The 22,394-nt window shown below is 32.4% G+C and overlaps 1 protein-coding gene across 2 annotated transcripts in view; it reads right to left on the reverse strand.

Moving 5' to 3' along the window:
• The window catches only part of LOC119611317 (vitellogenin-2-like), a 62,702-nt gene that overhangs the window by 24,792 nt on the left and 15,516 nt on the right, over nucleotides 1-22,394 (reverse strand). Inside the window, exon 2 of one of the 2 annotated variants that reach the window (XM_037966855.1) lies at nucleotides 11,104-11,223. The exons of the other annotated variant lie outside the window; for it this stretch is intronic. Within the exon in view, the coding sequence (XP_037822783.1) occupies nucleotides 11,220-11,223 (4 nt within the window). The 3' untranslated portion in view covers nucleotides 11,104-11,219. Of the gene's footprint in view, nucleotides 1-11,103; nucleotides 11,224-22,394 lie in introns of those variants that run through there. 2 annotated transcript variants of the gene reach the window in all.

Below are 22,394 nucleotides of genomic sequence, written 5' to 3' on the forward strand. Positions count from 1 at the left end.
AAAATAATAATAACCCAGTATGAGTATGTGTTACTCCAAGTATTAAGAATTCTCCCTGTAACGATCATAACATGATCACCAGCAATATCACTTTTTGCCGAAATGTTACAAATTTCAACAAATTATAGTTAATTTCTGTCTCTCAGACTCATATGTAACAAAAAGAAGTTTGTATTTGAAAAAAAAACATAATCTTTTTTTAAAAATTCTAAGAAATTGTCGCCAAAAAACACTTTTAAATGTAAATAAAATTGTAAGAAGAAAAACTACAGAATTTGTAATTATTTACGACCCACCACCAGGCAGTAGCTGTTGATGCCAAGTCTTTCAAAAAATATAAAAACAAAACCCAGGGCTACAAAAAACAAATCTCAACATTATTTAAATAAACTTGAGGTTTTAGCAGAGTAAATGTTTAAATAAAAAAAAAAACATACAGAAACAAAAATTGTAACTTTGTATTACATTACATATTTTATTATACCTTTTTCTAAAGAATTTCTCTTCAAAATTAAGTCGCAGCAAATAAAGTTGTGAAACTTTAAAAAGCAGAACATGAAAGGTGTATTTGGATAGACTACAAACTGGATTATAGAATAGACTATGGTCTGGGGTATAATATGGACTACAGTCTGGAATAAAACCTAAGCTATAGGTTGGACTATAGCATACTCTATGAACTATATAACATAATATAATTTGGACTATAGAATAGAGTATAGTCGGAACTATAGAATATACTATAGTCTGGACCTTAGAATTGACTATAGAATAGACTATAGTCAGGACTTTGGAATACACTATCGGCTGGACTATAGAATAGATTATAGTCTGGACTATAGAATAGACCATAGTCTGGACTATAGAATAGACTATAGTCTGGACTATAGAATACACTATAGTCTGGACTATAGAATAGACTATAGTCTGGACTATAGAATAGACTATAGAATAGACTATAGTCTGGACTATAGAATAGACTATAGCCTGGACTATAGAATAGACTATAGTCTGGACTATAGAACAGACTATAGTCTGGACTATAGAACAGACTATAGTCTGGACTATAGAACAGACTATAGTCTGGACTATAGAACAGACTATAGTCTGGACTATAGAACAGACTATAGTCTGGACTATAGAACAGACTATAGTCTGGACTATAGAACAGACTATAGTCTGGACTATAGAACAGACTATAGTCTGGACTATAGAACAGACTATAGTCTGGACTATAGAACAGACTATAGTCTGGACTATAGTCTGGACTATAGAACAGACTATAGTCTGGACTATAGAACAGACTATAGTCTGGACTATAGAACAGACTATAGTCTGGACTATAGAACAGACTATAGTCTGGACTATAGAACAGACTATAGTCTGGACTACAGAACAGACTATAGTCTGGACTATAGAACAGACTATAGTCTGGACTATAGAACAGACTATAGTCTGGACTATAGAACAGACTATAGCCTGGACTATAGAACAGACTATAGTCTGGACTATAGAACAGACTATAGTCTGGACTATAGAGCAGACTATAGTCTGGACTATAGAGCAGACTATAGTCTGGACTATAGAACAGACTATAGTCTGGACTATAGAACAGACTATAGTCTGGACTATAGAACAGACTATAGTCTGGACTATAGAACAGACTATAGTCTGGACTATAGAACAGACTATAGTCTGGACTATAGAACAGACTATAGTCTGGACTATAGAACAGACTATAGTCTGGACTATAGAACAGACTATAGTCTGGACTATAGAACAGACTATAGTCCAAACTATAGTCTATTCTATAGTCCAGATTATAGTCTAATCTAGTCCTGACTATAGTCTATTCTATAGTCCAGACTATAGTCTATTCTATAATCCAGACTATAGTCTATTCTATAGTCCAGACTATAGTCTATTCTATAGTATATTCTATAGTCCAGACTATAGTCTGACTATAGAAAAGACTATAGTCTGGACTTTGGAATGCACTATCGGCTGGACTATAGTCTGGAATATAGAATAAACTATAGTCTGGACTGTAGAATAGACTGTAGTCTGGACTATAGAATATACTATAGACTGGACTATAGAACAGACTATACTCTGAACTATAGAATAGACTATAGTCTGGACTATAGAATATACTATAGTCTGGACTATAGAATAGACTATAGTCTGGACTATAGAACAGACTATAGTCTGGACTATAGAACAGACTATAGTCTGGACTATAAAACAGACTATAGTCAGGACTATAGAACAGACTATAGTCAGGACTATAGAACAGACTATAGTCAGGACTATAGAAAATACTATAGTCTGGACTTTGGAATACACTATCGGCTGGACTATAGTCTGGAATATAGAATAAACTATAGTCTGGACTATAGAATAGACTGTAGTCTGGACTATAGAATAGACTATACTCTGAACTATAGAATAGACTATAGTCTGGACTATAAAATAGACTATAGTCTAGACTATAGAATCGACTATATATAGTCTGGGCTATAGAATAACCTATAGTCAGGACTATAGTCAGAACTGTAGAATATACTATAGTCTGGACCATAGAACTGACTATAGTTTTGACTACAAAACAGTCTGTAGTATGGATCATAGAATGGACTAAAGAATGGAATAGAGCATAGTATGAAATATATAATATACGATAGTCTGAACTATAGAACAGACTATAGAGTGGACTATAGAACAGACTATAGTCTGGACTATAGAACAGACTATAGTCTGAAATATAGAACAGACTTTAGTCTGGACTATAGAACAGACTATAGTCTGGACTATAGAACAGACTATAGTCTTTACTATAAAACAGACTACAGTCTGGACCATAGAAAAGACTATAGTCTGGCCTATAGAAAAGACTATAGTCTGGACTACAGAACAGAATATAGTCTGGACTATATTAGAGACTATAGTCTGGACTATAGAATAGACTATAGTCTGAACTATAGAACAGACTATAGTCTGGACTATAGAACAGACTATTGTCTGGACAATAGAACAGACTATAGTCTGGACTATAGAACAGACTATAGTCTGTGCTATAGAACAGACTTTAGTCTGGACTATAGAACAGACTATAGTCTGGATTATAGAACTATAGGCTGGATTATAGCCTTTACTATAGACTGGACTATAGCCTAGACTTTGGCCTAGACTAAAGCTTAGTTTACAGCCTGGATTATAGCTTAGACTTCACCTAGATTATAGCCTAGACTATAGTCTAGACAATAGTGGACTATGGTCAGGATTTTAGTAGAGAGTATTGTCTACCCCAAAAGGATTTGCTTTAATACTGACTATGCTTCCCCTTAGTTATAGAAAACTTCCCAAGAAACTCTATTTTGAAAAACTTTACAAGAACAACTCTTATACAAAAACTATATAGTAAAATTTTACGAAAACTTCACATGTTGTTGAGACGTGTTTTAGATACAACCGATTTTTTGTTTTAGAGAAACATTAAGTCTTAAAACAAAAACAACAACCAATAATAAAAACTTTAAAATGTAAAACTCCAAGAAAAACCTAAAGAAACTGAAAGCCAGCAAGTCATAAGTACTTTAAAAAGATACAAAATTTACTGGCAGACAGTTTTTTTTTACACACAAACATAGACAAAAACGTATTACGTGTTATGGCCATTTTTTCTTAGCTTCCAGGAGACAAGAAGAAGATAATGATGCTGCTGCTTATTTAAGGTTTTACCTTTTTTTTAAAGAACCCAGACGTCAGGCATCAGCAGCAGATCAAGCAGACATAATAAACTTATTTTATGCTTATTTTTTTGTTTTGTGGACTTAAAATGCAAAAAAACTGAAGATGAAGCAAAAGAGTCTGAAATAAAACAACTGTTTCCAATAAAAAAAGTAAAATGAAAAAAAGGAACTAAAACCTGAAACATAAGAAAAGACGTCTTAAGGTAGACTTTAGAGTTCTAACTTGGCCACATCAAACTTTAAAATTCTACAAAAAAAAAACTTCTTACTGCATTAGACATGTATCAACAGCAAAAAAAACCTTAAGAAGCTTTGTTTAGAAAGAAAACCTACTGGGTTTTTACCCCAAATCCTTCTTCTCTTCATCATCTCAAATCATCAGCCAAATAAACCTTCACTTCTTAATGGCCACATTTCTACACAATTTTAACTTTGTCATCTTCAACAGCAGCAGCAACATCATCATCATCAGCAACAGCAATAACAACAAAAACTGTAACTTATTTCTCATAACATCATTGTCATATTGTACACACCTCTTATGACATTGGAAAGTTCAAAAACTTTTAAAGTGTTTCTCGTTTATTTTTTTTTTCTCTCATTTTATGTTTTTATTTTTCAAATTCATACAAGATTATTCCGGGAATTTCACACATTTTTGGGTTAAGTTGATTATGTTTAGATTACCATCATTGTCATCATCATGACCAACATCAACCAACATCATAGTCTTCTACAACTTCATTATGATCGTCATCAAAATGAACGACATTTAATCAAGCGAATTTTAGTGAAACTAAAACGAAATGTTTGCTTGACTGGACAAAGCAACAGAATTATGATTAGTTATGTATGTAGCTAGATCTTGTTCTAAATGAAATCGAAAATTTAACAATAATAACATCAGCAAAAGAAAAAAAGATCATATTTTTAGAAGAAAGAACTATTAAACCTTTAAATAGATTATGTTTTAAAAAATAAAAGTGAAAAGACTGAAAAACAAGCAATTGATGATTGACTATAGTCTGGACTACAGACTGACTATAGTCTAGACTATAGACTGACTATAGTCTGGACTACAGACTGACTATAGTATAGACTACAGACTGACTATAGTCTGGACTACAGACTGACTATAGTCTGGACTACAGACTGACTATAGTCTGGACTACAGACTGACTATAGTCTGGACTACAGACTGACTATAGTCTGGACTACAGACTGACTATAGTCTGGACTACAGACTGACTATAGTCTAGACTATAGACTGACTATAGTCTGGACTACAGACTGACTATAGTATAGACCACAGACTGACAGAATATAGTCTGGACTATAGAAAGACTATAGTCTGGACTATAGACTGACTAAATTCTGGACTATAGACTGACTATAGTCTGGACTATAGACTGACTATAGTCTGGACTATAGACTGACTATAGTCTGGACTATAGACTGACTATAGTCTGGACTATAGACTGACTATAGTCTGGACTATAGACTGACTATAGTCTGGACTATAGACTGACTATAGTCTGGACTATAGACTGACTATAGTCTGGACTATAGACTGACTATAGTCTGGACTATAGACTGACTATAGTCTGGACTATAGACTGACTATAGTCTGGACTATAGACTGACTATAGACTGACTATACTATGGACTATAGACTGACTATACTATGGACTATAGACTGACTATAATATGGACTATAGACTGACTATAGTCTGGACTATAGACTGACTATAATCTGGACTATAGCTGACTATAGTCTGGACTATAGACTGACTATAGTCTGGACTATAGACTGACTATACTATGGACTATAGACTGACTATACTATGGACTATAGACTGACTATACTATGGACTATAGACTGACTATAGTCTGGACTATAGACTGACTATAATCTGGACTATAGACTGACTATAGTCTGGACTATAGACTGACTATAGCCTGGACTATAGACTGACTATAGTCTGGACTATAGACTGACTATAGTCTGGACTACAGACTGACTATAGTCTGGACTTAAGAATGACTATAGTCTGGACTTAAGAATGACTATAGTCTGAACTATAGAAAGATAATGGAATGAGTTTAGTCTGGACTATAGTATTACTGTAGTCTGAACTATAGACTGACTATAGTATGGACGATAGACTGACGATAGACTGACTATAGTGTGACTGTAGTCTGGACTATAGACTGGCTGTATTCTGGACTTAAGACTATTTATAGTCTAGACTATAGACTGACTATAGTCTGAATATAGAAAAACAATAAAATGAGTATAGTCTGGACTATAGTATGACTGCAGTCTGAACTATTGACTGACTATAGTCTAGACTATAGACTGACCATAGTCTGGACTATAGACTGACTATAGTCTGGACTATAGACTGACTATAGTCTGGACTATAGACTGACTATAGTCTGGACTATAGACTGACTATAGTCTGGACTATAGACTGACTATAGTCTGGACTATAGACTGACTATAGTCTGGACTATAGACTGACTATAGTCTGGACTATAGACTGACTATAGTCTGGACTATAGACTGACTATAGTCTGGACTATAGACTGACTATAGTCTGGACTATAGACTGACTATAGTCTGGACTATAGAATGACTATAGTCTGGACTATAGACCGACTGTAGTCTGGACTATAGAATGACTATAGTCTGGACTATAGACTGACTATAGTCTGGACTATAGACTGACTATAGTTTGGACTATAGACTGACTATAGTCTGGACTATAGACTGACTATAGTCTGGTTAACTGATAACAATCATCTCACTGTAAGCGGAAGAGAAAAAAAAAACCGATGAAAAGAAACATTAAAATGCCGACGGCTAAAAGTAAATTTTCATATGAAAATTGTATAAAACTCTGTGTCGACAATGTTTACCCGGCTTTTAGAGGTGGAGTCAGTGGCACAACTATAACAGCAACAACAACTGCAGCAACCTCCAGTAACCAGAAGGGCGGAGTTTACAAAAACAAAAATACACCAATAACAACAAAGATAAACAGACAGTTTCGTATACATTGTTGTTAAAACAGACAGAGAAAGAAAGTAAAAGAGAGATTTTAAAAATGTTTTAAAATTTAATTAGAAGAATTAGAGTTTTTGTCCATTTTGAATTAAAATTTAATTAAAATTTTAGTTAAATATAATTAATACACCCACTGTGGGCTAATTGCTAAAGATTCCATAAGGATTTGTTAATTCTTTATACTTCTTCCTTCATCCTTTTGTGTTTTTAATTTTAGTTAAAATTTACCTAAATAGTCCAATTTTTTATTAGAAAACAGGGACTGAGCATCAAAAACAGTTGCTTCTTTTCTTTTTATTTATATTCTTTAGTTTATCCTCCATCCTTTATATGTATTATTAGTCCTTTTTATTGTTGCTACTCATTTAATATAAGAGTTTTTGCTGTTGGTTGTTTGCCTGTCTATTCCAAAAAAAGTGTTTACTTTTGACTAACTAACTGTTTCGGTCTGTTGTTATTCTTTTTGTTGTTGTTGTTGGCATTGTGTATAAAACATATTTTAAGTGGCAACATGGCTGTTCCACCACCATATCAGGGATGTAAAATTGGATTTAATTTGCTACTACATATTCTTAAATGTAAAAAAGTAGAATTGTTGTAAGTTTTCCATCCCTGCCTGGCAACCATTCATTTCAGTTTTACTACTCCTCATTCTTTTAACAAGGAGGCTGTTTTTATGTATGTGTTTTTTCTGCTTTCACTGTTACTCCCTTTTCCCATCCTTGTTTGTGCTTTGTTTGTTCTATTCATTTTATGTTGTAGGTGTTTGTGTTTCTCCTTCATCATGGTTCTTTTAGTTTTCCCTACAAAGCGATTGTTTATTTTACTTTCTATTTTGTTTTTATTACAATTTTCTTTAGAATTTTGGAACGTTAAATTGTAATTAAGGCGTTAGGCGAAAAAACTACTATTTATAATCCATTACCTGTCTATCGTCCAGACTACAGTATAAGTATAGTTCAGATTATAGTCAGTCTATAGATCGGAATATCCAGACAATATTCAGTATATAGTCCCGACTATGGTTGGTTTATAGTCCAGACTACAGTCAATGTATAGTACAGACTATGGTTAATCTATAGACCATAGTCTGCCTATCGTCCAGATTATAGTCAATTTAGAGTCCAGATTATATTCAATCTATAGAACAGACTATAGTCAATGTATAGTCCAGACTATAGTTAATTTAAAGACCTGACTATAGTTAATCTATAGACTAGAGAATCGGCAATCTAAAGTCCAGACAATAGTCTTCATAAATATAACCCTGACTGTAGTCAGTCTATAGACCGGACTAAGCAAGTCTATAGTCCAGACTGTAGTCGCTCTATAGTCCTGAATGTAATCAGTTTTTAGTCCAAACTATAGTCAATCTATAGTTCAGACTATAGTGAGTCTATAGTCCAGACAATATTCAGTCTAGAGTATAGATGGTCAGTCTATAATCAAAATATTGTCCAGACAACCGTCTCCCTATAATCCAGCCAATAGTCAGTCTATAGTCTAGACTATAGTCGTCTTTTTTTAAGACTATAGTCCAGACAATCGTTAATATATAGTCGAGACTGTAGTCAGTCAGTTGAACAGACTATAGTCAGACTACACTCCAGACTGTAGTCAGTTTATAGTCCAGACTATAGAAAATCTATAGTCCAGACAAACGTCTAACTGTAGCGCAGATTGTAGTGAGTATACATTCCAGACTGCAGTCAGTTTATAGTCCAGACTATAGACAATATATAGTCTAAAATATAGTCAGTATGTAGTCCAGAATATAGTCAGTCTATAGTCCTGACCATAGTCAGTCTATAGTCCAAACTATATTCAGCTTATAGTCCAAACTATAGTTAGTGTATAGTCCTGACCATAGTCAGTCTATAGTCAGTCCATAATCCAAACTATAGTCAGTTTATATTCCACACTATAGATAGTCTGAAGTCCAAAATATAGTTAGTCTATAGTCCAGGATATAGTCAGTCCATAGTCCAGATAATCGTCTATCTATAGTTCACATAATATATTGAGTATAATCAATATATAGTCCAGACTTTGGTCAGACTATAGTCCGGACTATAGCCAATCTATAGTACTGACTATAGTCAATCTATAGTCCAGACTATCATCAATCAATGACAACCGTAAATCTATTGTCCAGGCTATAGTTAATCTATAATCTAGACTATTGTCAGTCTATAGTCCAGACTATATTCAGTCTATAGTCCAGATAATAGTCAGTTTATAGTCCAGACTATAGCCGGTCTATAGTCCAAACTATATTCAGTCTATAGCCCAGACTATAGTCAGTCTATAGTCCAGACTATAGTCAGTCTATAGTCCAGACTATAGTCAGTCTATAGTCCAGACTATAGTCAGTCTATAGTCAGTCTATAGTCCATACTTTAGTCAGTCTATAGTCCAGACTATAGTCAGTCTATAGTCCAGACTATAGTCGGTCTACAGTCCAGACTATAGTCAGTTTATAGTTCAGACCGTAGTCGGTCTATAATCCAGACCGTAGTTGGTCTATAATCCAGTCTTTAGTCAGTATATAGTCCAGACCGTAGTTGGTCTATAATCCAGACTATTGTCAGACTTTTGTCAATTACATTCCTTGAATACCCTTAATATAATTATTTAGCTTATTAAATAATTAATAAATTCTTTAAACACTCTATCACAGACTTTCTGTTTATTTAATCACTCATTCATTCTGTTTCTCATCATTATGCAATATTTATTATTGTTGAGTGTGTGTGTGTGTGTGTTAGTGTACGTATGTATATTTTCTATTTAATTAATATTAAATAAATACTGAAAAAAGTACGTCTAAATGCAATTACAATTTGTTAGTAAAACTGCATTATTATTTTTATTTGTTATTGTTGTTTTTGTTGCTTAAGTGTGTTAAATAATTACATGCAAAATCAATTGCCAGCAGAGAATTCTCAGTAAGATTTCATAATCAATCAGGTAATTTATAAAAAATTTAAAATAATTATTTAACATTTTGAACTAAAGTAAAAAACATTTAAGACGCGATTGAATGACTGTGTGAATAGTTTTCAATTAATATTGGACAAAACAAAACTAATCAGAAAGTGATGATAGTTATGCAAAAGGAATGACTAAGACTATAGTCCAAACTATGGACTATGGTTCAGACTATAAACTTTAAACCAGACTATAGACTATAGTCCAGACTATAGACTATGGTCCAGACTATAGACTATAGTCCAGACTATAGACTATAGCCCTGACTATAGACTATAGTCCAGACTATAGACTATAGTCCAGACCATAGTCCAGATTATATACTATAATCCAGAATATAGCCTATAGTCCAGACTATAGACTATAGTCCAGACTATAGACTATAGTCCAGACTATAGACTATAGTCCAGACTTTAGACTATAGTCCAGACTGTAGACTATAGTCCAGACTGTAGACTATAGTCCAGACTATAGACTATAGTCCAGACTATAAACTATAGTCCAGACTATAAACTATAGTCCAGACTATAAACTATAGTCCAGACTATAGACTATAGTCCAGACTATAGACTATAGTCCAGACTATAGACTATAGTCCAGACTATAGACTATAGTCCAGACTATAGACTATAGTCCAGACTATAGACTATAGTCCAGACTATAGACTATAGTCCAGACCATAGACTATAGTCCAGACTATAGACTATAGTCCAGACTATAGACTATAGAATATAGTCTAGACTATAGTCCAGACTATAGTCCAGACTATAGTCCAGACTATAGCCTATAGTCCAGACTATATATAGCCCAGACTTAATTGTAGTATAAAGAATGCTATTTTCTTTGCCTTCACTGTTGTCCTACCAAAATATCATTCTATTCTATAGTATTACTAATCTATTCTAGAAAATAAAACTATATAAATATTTAATTGTCTTCGTCTCCGTCTATTACAACAATTCATGTTTTATTAAACAATTCCCACATGTAATTTACCTTGTAAGTGTGTTGTATTCTATTTTTTTTTTCTACAATTTTAATTTAATTGATTTATTTCTCATAGAATTTTGTTTAATACAACTAAAGTATAAACAATTACATTTTGCTAAACAAAAACTAAAATTAAGTAGTTTGTCAATTTATGGTTAATTATAAATAACTGCTAATCAAAAATTCAAATATAATTCTATTTTAAATAGTGACAAAGAAATGTTATGACAGCTAGCAGGGATTGTCACATACACATATTGAATGACAATTGAGGAAAATTGTTAATGGTTGGCAACAGAGTAAGGTGAGTTTTGTTTAATTGGTGCAAAAAATATATATAATTCCTGGAGAATGTTTAAAAGTGTAATTACCTGGAATTTGTTTTGTTGGCAAAATAAAGCAATTATTTAATTAACTTACCTGTAAAAAAAATAAACAATTTAAAATATTTTATCTAATAGAGAATGTTAGAAAATGTGTTAATTAAAACTATGTTACAATAATAGAAAAGTTATTCAATGTATTCTACTCAATAGTGCAAATTATAGTCCACACTATACACTATTCTATAGTCCAGACTATATGCTAATCTATAGTCCAGACTATAGACTGATCTATAGTCCAGACTATAGACTAATCTATAGTCCAGACTATAGACTAATCAATAGTCCAGACTATAGACTAATCTATAGTCCAGACTATATACTATTCTATAGGCCAGACTATAGACTATTCTATAGACCACACTATAGACTATTCTATAGTCCAGACTATAGACTATTCTATAGGCCAGACTATAGACTATTCTATAGGCCAAACTATAGACTATTCTATAGGCCAGACTATAGACTATTCTATAGTCCAGACTATATACTATTCTATAGTCCAGACTATAGACTATTCTATAGTCCAGACTATAGACTATTCTATAGTCCAGACTATAGACTATTCTATAGTCCAGACTATAGACTATTCTATAGTCCAGACTATAGACTATTCTATAGTCCAGACTATAGACTTTTCTATAGTCCAGACTATAGACTTTTCTATAGTCCAGACTATAAACTATTCCATAGTCCAAACTATAGACTATTCTATAGTCCAGACTATAGACTATTATATTATTTATAGTCTAGACTATAGACTATTCTATAATCCATACTATAGACTATAGAATATTCTATAGTTCAGACTATAAACTATTCTATAGTTCAGACTATAGACAATTCTATAGTCCAGACTATAGACTATTCTATAGTGCAGACTATTCTACAGCCCAGACAATAGACTATTCTGTATTTCAGACTATAGACTATTCTATAGTCCAGTGTGTAGACTATTCTATAGTCTAGACTATAGACTATTCTATAGGCCAGATTATAGACTATTCTATAGGCCAGATTATAGACTATTATATAGTCCAGACTATTCTATAGTCCAGACTATAGACTATTCTATAGTCCAGACTATAGACTATTCTATAGTCCAGACTATAGACTATTCCATAGTCCAGACTATAGACTATTCCATAGTCCAGACTATAGACTATTCCATAGTCCAAACTATAGACTATTCTATAGTCCAGACTATAGACTATTATATTATTTATAGTCTAGACTATAGACTATTCTATAATCCATACTATAGACTATTCTATAGTGCAGACTATTCTACAGCCCAGACAAAAGACTATAGACTATTCTATAGTCCAGACTATAGACTATTCTATAGTCCAGACTATAGACTATTTTATAGTCTAGACTATAGACTATTCTATAGTCCAGACTATAGACTATTCTATAGTACAGACTATAGACAATTCTATAGTCCAGACTATAGACTATTCTATAGGCCAGACTATAGACTATTCTATAGGCCAAACTATAGACTATTCTATAGGCCAGACTATAGACTATTCTATAGTCCAGACTATAGACTATTCTATAGTCCAGACTATAGACTATTCCATAGTCCAGACTATAGACTATTCCATAGTCCAAACTATAGACTATTCTATAGTCCAGACTATAGACTATTATATTATTTATAGTCTAGACTATAGACTATTCTATTGTCTATACTATAGACTATAGAATATTCTATAGTGCAGACTATAGACTATTATATTATTTATAGTCTAGACTATAGACTATTCTATAGTCCATACTATAGACTATAGAATATTCTATAGTGCAGAGTATAGACTATTCTATAGTCCAGACTATAGACTATTCTATAGTCAAGACTATGGACTATTTATTCTATAGCCCCGACTACTGACTATTCTATAGTCCCGACTATAGACTAATCTATAGTCCCGACTATAGACTATTCTATAGTCCCGACTATAGACTATTCTATAGTCCCGACTATAGACTATTCTATAGTCCCGACTATAGACTATTCTATAGTCCAGACTATATATAGTCCGACTACTGACTATTCTATAGTCCTGACTATAGACTAATATATAGTCCCGACTATAGACTATTCTATAGCCCCGACTACTGACTATTCCCGACTCCGTCGTATACTTTATATAAATGACTATTTGTAAACCTTTTTTGAAATATTCCCATCTAACAGTTCTCCTTTGCAATTTTGCATAATTTTTATTTAGTAAAACAAACAAACAAAATGATAACAACAATAATAACAAAAAACCAGACTAATAATATGTAGGGCTAAAATTTATTTTTCATAATTTCATAAATATTGTTGTTGTGGCGTCGTTACCGTCAAATAGAACATGGTAATTTTGTTAAATGTTTTATCTAGATAAACAAAGTCACACTCACATGCTCACACTTACTTCCCTTAGTCAGAAATGGCCTAGGGAACGACAAGTAATCAAATGACAGTGATATTTAATGGCTGCTAGACATGAAAATGTAGGATAACCGAAAGACAGACATATCGGTCATTGAAACTGATGAAAAATTCACCCCAAAAGAAAAAAGCAAGCAAAATTATAGGTTAAAAAGTGAATTTGGGACAAATTATGAGTGGTCCGTTGCAATGAACGGTTAACAGACTTGTATGTTGTTAACAACTATTACCGGTCATAACAACAGCAACAACAAGTGACATTTTATCTTTAACATTTGATCTCAAAACGACAACGTTGACAGAGAGACTCCTCGTTAATTGTTTAAATAAAATTAAAAAAATATATATTAAAAATTTACTAAATATTCAGCTGGTTGGTGGTAGGTTTTGGATTTACTCCCCCAGTGTATGTTAATTGTTTGTATTTTTTTAAGACGGAAATTTTGTTGCGTGTCTTGTTAAAGTTATAGTCTAGAAGTCAATTCATTCATCACACTACTCCCCCTGGCTATCAAAACAAGTGTCAAAACAATTTTCATTAAAATAATGAAAATATGTATATATGGAAATATAGCTTCTTTATTTTTAAAGTTGAAGAAAGAAGACAGGACCTTTTGTTCATAATTAAGACATTAAATATTTGTTTACATATACCAGAGAAGGAAGGATTCTAAGGTTAATAAATGCTATATAGTCCATATTACGAGATTTTAGTATTATCTTATACTATGAAATAATATATAGTCTGGACTAAAGAATATAGTTTATAGTATGGACTATAAAGCAGTCCATAGTCTAGTTTATAGCCTATATAATAGTCTATAGTCTGGACTATATAATAGTCTATAGTCTGGATTATAGAATAGTCTATAGTCTGGACTATAGAATAGTCTATAGTCTGGATTATAGAATAGTCTATAGTCTGGCCTATAGAATAGTCTGCGCTATATAATAGCCTGTAGTCTGGACTATAGAATAGTCTATAGTCTGGACTATAGAATAGTCTATAGTCGGGACTATAGAATTGTCTATAGTCTGGACTATAAAATTGTCTATATTCTGAACTGTAGAATAGTCTATAGTCTGGACTATAGATATGTAAGTCCATAGTCTGGACTATAGACTATTCTACAGTCTGGACTATAGAATAGTCTATAGTCTGGACTATAGAATAGTCTATAGTCTGGACTATAAAATAGTCTATAGTCTGGACTATAAAATAGTCTATAGTCTGGGCTATAGAATAGCCTACAGTCTGAACTATAAAATAGTCTATAGTCTGGCCTATAAAATAGTCTATAGTCTGGCCTATAGAATAGTCTATAGTCTGGACTATAGAATAGTCTATAGTCTGGACTATAGAATAGTCTATAGTCTGGACTATAGAATAGTCTATAGTCTGGACTATAGAATAGTCTATAGTCTGGACTATAAAATAGTCTATAGTCTGGGCTATAGAATAGCCTACAGTCTGAACTATAAAATAGTCTATAGTCTGGCCTATAAAATAGTCTATAGTCTGGCCTATAGAATAGTCTATAGTCTGGACTATAGAATAGTCTATAGTCTGGACTATAGAATAGTCTATAGTCTGGACTATAGAATAGTCTATAGTCTGGACTATAGAATAGTCTATAGTCTGGACTATAGAATAGTCTATAGTCTGGACTATAGAATAGTCTATAGTCTGGACTATAGAATAGTCTATAGTCTGGACTATAGAATAGTCTATAGTCTGGACTATAGAATAGTCTATAGTCTGGACTATAGATAGTCTATAGTCTGGACTATAGAATAGTCTATAGTCTGGACTATAGAATAGTCTATAGTCTGGACTATAGCATAGTCTAGTCTGGACTATAGAATAGTCTAGTCTGGACTATAGAATAGTCTATAGTCTGGACTATAGAATAGTCTATAGTCTGGACTATAGAATAGTCTATAGTCTGGACTATAGAATAGTCTATAGTCTGGACTATAGAATAGTCTATAGTCTGGACTATAGAATAGTCTATAGTCTGGACTATAGAATAGTCTATAGTCTGGACTATAGAATAGTCTATAGTCTGGACTATAGAATAGTCTATAGTCTGGACTATAGAATAGTCTATAGTCTGGACTATAGAATAGTCTATAGTCTGGACTATAGAATAGTCTATAGTCTGGACTATAGAATAGTCTATAGTCTGGACTATAGAATAGTCTATAGTCTGGACTATAGAATAGTCTATAGTCTGGACTATAGAATAGTCTATAGTCTGGACTATAGAATAGTCTATAGTCTGGACTATAGAATAGTCTATAGTCTGGACTAGAATAGTCTATAGTCTGGACTATAGAATAGTCTATAGTCTGGACTATAGAATAGTCTATAGTCTGGACTATAGAATAGTCTATAGTCTGGACTATAGAATAGTCTATAGTCTGGACTATAGAATAGTCTATAGTCTGGACTATAGAATAGTCTATAGTCTGGACTAGAGAATAGTCTATAGTCTGGACTAGAGAATAGTCTATAGTCTGGACTAGAGAATAGTCTATAGTCTGGACTATAGAATAGTCTATAGTCTGGACTATAGAATAGTCTATAATCTGGACTATAGAATAGTCTATAGTCTGGACTATAGAATAGTCTATACTCTGGACTACAGAATAGTCTATAGTCTGGACTATAGAATAGTCTATAGTCTGGACTATAGAATAGTTTATAGTCTGGACTATAGAATAGTCTATAGTCTGGACTATAGAATAGTCTATAGTCTGGACTATAGAATAGTCTATAGTCTGGACTATAGAATAGTCTAGTCTGGACTAGAGTAGCCTGGACTAGAGAATAGTCTATAGTCTGGACTATAGTTTAGCCTATAGATTTGGGTATCTATAGTCTGAGCTATAGTCTAGAGTCGGAACTGTCTAGTCTTTAGTCTGGACTATAGCTTAATCAATATCTGGACTTTAGGTTAGTCTGGACTGTAGAATAGCGTAAAGTCTAGATTTTACTTTAGTCTATAGTCTGGACTATAGTTTAGTCTTTTGTCTTGACGATAGTCAAGTGTTCAGTTCAAGAGTATAGTTCAGTCTACAATTTTTAGCTTAATATCTTAAATTACTTCCCCTTTTTTTCAAAATTATTCAAGCATTAAATAAAATATTTGTTGGTTTTCTTAACATAGCATTTTATTACAATTTTGTTTTACTTTTTCAGTTTATTTAGTGCTTTTTATGGCTTTAAATTAATTATAACAACTGTCAGTTTAACTGTCAAAACTACAAATCAAACTAAATTTTGCACGTGGTGTGATTTTTTTTTTAATAAACCACAATTCAGTTTTGTTATAATTTAAAAATAAAACCCGCTTGCCCACATAAATATTACAAAAAAAAGATTTTCCTAGAGATTGAGGTTTTTATAACATTTTGTTGTATTTTTTCAACGATTTTTTTATAGCATTTTTTATAAATTTGGCGTTAAGTTTCTTGTTTTGTTAGATTAGTTTCATGTTTATGGCAAAATATTGAAAATAAAATAAAAATGAAAATCGCGTGCTCCATTGATCCAATGCCATTTGTATAGAAAACAAAACAAAAAAAGGAAAACAATAAACAAAACAAATAACATTTAAAGACACATACACACAAACATTCAATCTCCCAGCAATAGTATCGAAAATCGTACATTCAATTCAATCTAGTAAATACACGCCCTCTTTGCTTTTTATTTACACAGCTTCTATTTTATGTTTTCCCCCCTTGTTAACAACCTACCACCCCCCGGCCCAAAGACCATGGTACTGATTACAAGTTTACACTACTCTATTCATATTCAATAACTCTCTATATGTATGGATATGTTTGGTTTTGTTTTTATTTGATTTTGTTGCAGTTGTTGTTGTTAGTTTGTTTTTGGGGGGATAGAGATAAATATTCAATACTTTGCTCTTGTATGTGAGTATTTTTTATTCGTTTAAATTTTTGCTATTGACTTCTCAATCATAAATATTTTATTGTAAAAAAACAACAATAAATAAACAGAGCAAAGTAATTGTTTACACTCAGAGAAAGAAATTGATTAAATCAATGACATCGTTCATTAAGAAAAATGTAAACAATGTGAATAAGAGGGTATTAAGAGTCTTGACTATAGAACAAACCATAGTCTGGACTATAGAACAAACCATAGTCTGGACTATAGAATAGTCAATAGTCTGGACCATAGAGTAGTCTATAGTCTGGACCATAGAGTAGTCTATAGTCTGGACTAAAGAATAGTCTATAGTGTGGACTATAGAATAGTCTATAGTCTGGACTATAGAACAGTCTATAGTGTGGACTATAGAATAGTCTATAATCTGGACTATAGAATAGTTTATAGTCTGGACTATAGAATAGTCTTGTCTGGACTATAGAATAGTCTATGGTCTGGACTATAGAATAGTCTATAGTCTAGACTATAGAATAGGCTATAGTCTGGACTATAGAATAGTCTATAGTCTGGACTATAGAATAGTCTATAGTCTGGACTATAGAATACTCTATACTCTGGACTATAGAATAGTCTATAGTGTGGACTATAGAATAGTCTATAGTCTGGACTACAGAATAGTCTGCGCTATAGAATAGTCTGTAGTCTGGTCTATAGAATAGCCTATAGTCTGGACTATAGAATACTCTATAGTCTGGACTATAGAATACTCTATAGTCTGGACTATAGAATACTCTATAGTCTGGACTAGAATAGTCTATAGTCTGGACTATAGAACAGTCTATAGTCTGGACTATAGAATAGTCTATAGTCTGGACTATAGAATAGTCTATAGTCTGGACTATAGAATAGTCTATAGTCTGGACTATAGAATAGTCTATAGTCTGGACTATAGAACAAACTATAGTCTAGACTGTAGAATAAACTATAGTCTGGACTAAGGAACAAACTATAGTCTGGACTATAGAACAAACTACAGTCTGGACTATAGAATAGTCTATAGTCTGGACTATTGAATAGTCTATAGTCTGGACTATTGAATAGTCTATAGTCTGGACTATATAAAAGTCTATAGTCTGGATTATAGAACAAACTATAGTCTATACTGTAGAATAAAATAAAAATAGTCTGGAATATGGAGCAAACTATAGTCTGGACTATAGAAGAAACTACAGTCTGGACTATAGAACAAACTATAATCTGGACTATAGAACAAACTATAGCCTGGACTATAGAACAAACTATAGTCTGGACTATAGAACAAACTACTCTGGACTAAAGAACAAACTACAGTCTAGACTATAGAATAGTCTATAGTGTGGACTATAGAATAGTCTATAGTGTGGACTATAGAATAGTCTATAGTGTGGGCTATGGAATAGTCTATAGTCTGGACTATAGAACAAACTATAGTCTGGACTATTAAACAAACTACAGTCTGGACTATAGAATAGTCTATAGTGTGGACCACAGAATAGTCTATAGTGTGGACTATAGAATAGTCTATAGTGTGGACTATAGAATAGTCTATAGTTTCGACTATAGAATAGTCTATAGTCTGGACTATAGAATAGTCTATAGTATGGACTATAGAATAATCTATAGTCTGGACTATAGAATAATCTATAGTCTGGACTATAGAATAATCTATAGTCTGGACTATAGAATAATCTATAGTCTGGACTATAGAATAATCTATAGTCTGGACTATAGAATAGTCTATAGTCTGGACTATAGACTAATCTATAGTCTGGACTATAGACTAATCTATAGTCTGGACTATAGAATAGTCTATAGTCTGGACTATAGAATAGTCTATATTCTGGACTATAGAATAGTCTATAGTCTGGACTATAGAATAGTCTATAGTATTGACTATAGAATAATCTATAGTCTGGACTAGAGAATAATCTATAGTCTGGACTATAGAATAATCTTTAGTCTGGACTATAGAATAATCTATAGTCTGGACTATAGAATAGTCTATAGTCTGGACTATAGAATAATCTATAGTCTGGACTATAGAATAGTCTATAGTCTGGACTATAGAATAGTCTATATTCTGGACTATAGAATAGTCTATAGTCTGGACTATAGAATAGTCTATAGTCTGGACTATAGAATAGCCTATGGTCTGGACTATAGAATAGCCTATGGTCTGGACTATAGAGTAGTCTATAGTCTGGACTATACACTAGTCTATAGTCTGGACTATAGAATAGTCTATAGTCTGGACTATAGAATAGTCTATAGTCTGGACTATAGTCTGGACTATAGAATAGCTATAGTCTGCACTATAATCTATAGTCTGGACTATAGAATAATCTATAGTCTGCACTATAGAATAGCCTATAGTCTGCACTATAGAATAGTCTATAGTCTGGACTATATAATAGTCTATGGTCTGGATTATGGACTAGTCTATTTTCAAGACTATAGACTAGTCTATAGTCAGGACTATAGAATAGCTAGGTCTTTAGTCTGGGCTATAGTTTAGTCTACAGTATATAAAAGTTTCTAAAGTTTTTTTCTTAAGATATTTTATGTAATTGCGTGTGTAAATAAAACCCTCACTTTTCTGAAAATGTTTATATTTGTCCCTATGATTATTGGTTACATTAACTTGTCAATTCAGTTATGGTATTTGTTTCTGTTGTTGTCCATTATTATTCTCAATGTTTTCTTGTCGGTATGTATGTTGCAGTCCATAAAATAATCTTATTCATTTATTTTTATTATTATTTTTTTATAGTTTTTTCTTCCTTTATTTTTATCTTGTTCATTGCTTTGCAACTTAATTTATATAAAAGACTGTTTTGCAGAGATGGTAAGTTTGATACTAAGAAAATATTCACTATTTGGAATCTGTTTTTTTTTAATCTATTTTCCATCCCTGTCGTGTAACTTTTATTTAGTCTTGTACTACATATTGTGGTTTACACAAATGTAATGTAATTGTTTGATAGTAAATATTAAGAGAGGTTTCTACGACAGAGAGAGAGAGAAAAAGAAAAGAGCTTATATTGAATGAATATATGAATTTATGAATGTGTGTATTATTATGATGATTATGATATTGTGTAATCGCCCACATGATGATTTATATCACATTTCATATTGTTATAATGTAATAACAGGAATTGTAAGTTTTATTAGTTTTTGTATTTTCTTTCGAAAATATAGAAGTTTTTCTTTAGAGTTTACACTTGAAGAAAATTGCAAAAAAAAAAATCCATAAGAGAAAAATCTGAACTATAGACCAACTGGACTGAATACTACAGACTTGTCTAGTCTATAGTATAGTCTATATTATAGTTTATAGTATAGTCTATGGTATAGTCAATGGTATAGTCTATGGTATAGTCTATAGTATAGTCTATAGTCTAGCCTATAGTCTCGCCTATAGTCTAGTCTATAGTCTAGTCTATAGTCTAGTCTATAGTCTAGTCTATAGTCTAGTCTATAGTCTAGTCTATAGTCTAGTCTATAGTCTAGTCTATAGTCTAGTCTATAGTCTAGTCTATAGTCTAGTCTATAGTCTAGTCTATAGTCTAGTCTATAGTCTAGTCTATAGTCTAGTCTATAGTCTAGTCTATAGTCTAGTCTATAGTCTAGTCTATAGTATAGTCCATAGTATAGTCTATAGTATAGCCTATAGTATAGTCTATAGTCTAGTCTATAGTCTAGTCTATAGTCTAGTCTATAGTCTAGTCTATAGTCTAGTCTATAGTCTAGTCTACTATAGACTAGTCTATAGTCTAGTCTACTATAGACTATTCTATAGTCCAGACTATAGACTATTCTATAGTCCAGATTATAGACTATTCTATAGTCCAGATTATAGACTATTCTATAGTCCAGACTATAGACTATTCTATAGTCCAGACTATAGACTATTCTATAGTCCAGACTATAGACTATTCTATAGTCTAGACTATAGAATATTCTATTGTCCAGACTATAGACTATTCTATAGTCCACACTATAGACTATTCTATAGTCCAGACTATAGACTATTCTATAGTCCACACTATAGACTATTCTATAGTCCAGACTATTGACTATTCTAGTCTATATAGTCTATAGTATATTCTATAGTATAGTCTAGTCTAGTCTATAGTCTAGTCTATAGTCTGGTCTATAGTCTAGTCTATAGTCTAGTCTATAGTCTAGTCTGTAGTCTAGTCTATAGTCTAGTCTGTAGTCTAGTCTATAGTCTAGTCTGTAGTCTAGTCTATAGTCTAGTCTATAATCTAGTCTATAGTCTAGTCTATAGTCTAGTCTAGTCTAGTCTATAGTCCAGTCTGTAGTCTAGTCTATAGTCTAGTCTATAGTCTAGTCTATAGTCTAGTCTATAGTCTAGTCTATAGTCTAGTCTATAGTCTAGTCTAGTCTATAGTCTAGTCTATAGTCTAGTCCAGTCTATAGTCTAGTCCAGTCTACAGTCTAGTCTACAGTCTAGTCTAGTCTATAGTCTAGTCCAGTCTATAGTCTAGTCCAGTCTACAGTCTAGTCTACAGTCTAGTCTATAGTCTAGTCTATAGTCTAGTCTATAGTCTAGTCTATAGTCTAGTCTATAGTCTAGTCTATAGTCTAGTCTATAGTCTAGTCTATAGTCTAGTCTATAGTCTAGTCTATAGTCTAGTCTAGTCTATAATCTAGTCTATAGTCTAGTCTATAGTCTAGTCTATAGTCTAGTCTATAGTATAGTCTATAGTCTAGTCTATAGTCTAGTCTATAGTCTAGTCTATAGCCTAGTCTATAGTCTAGTCTATAGTCT

The sequence above is a fragment of the Lucilia sericata genome, unplaced genomic scaffold (genome assembly GCF_015586225.1).
Source record: "Lucilia sericata isolate MDLA Ls3-8-SP2 unplaced genomic scaffold, ASM1558622v1 Contig001420F_arrow, whole genome shotgun sequence".
Taxonomy (NCBI): Eukaryota; Metazoa; Arthropoda; class Insecta; order Diptera; family Calliphoridae; genus Lucilia; species Lucilia sericata.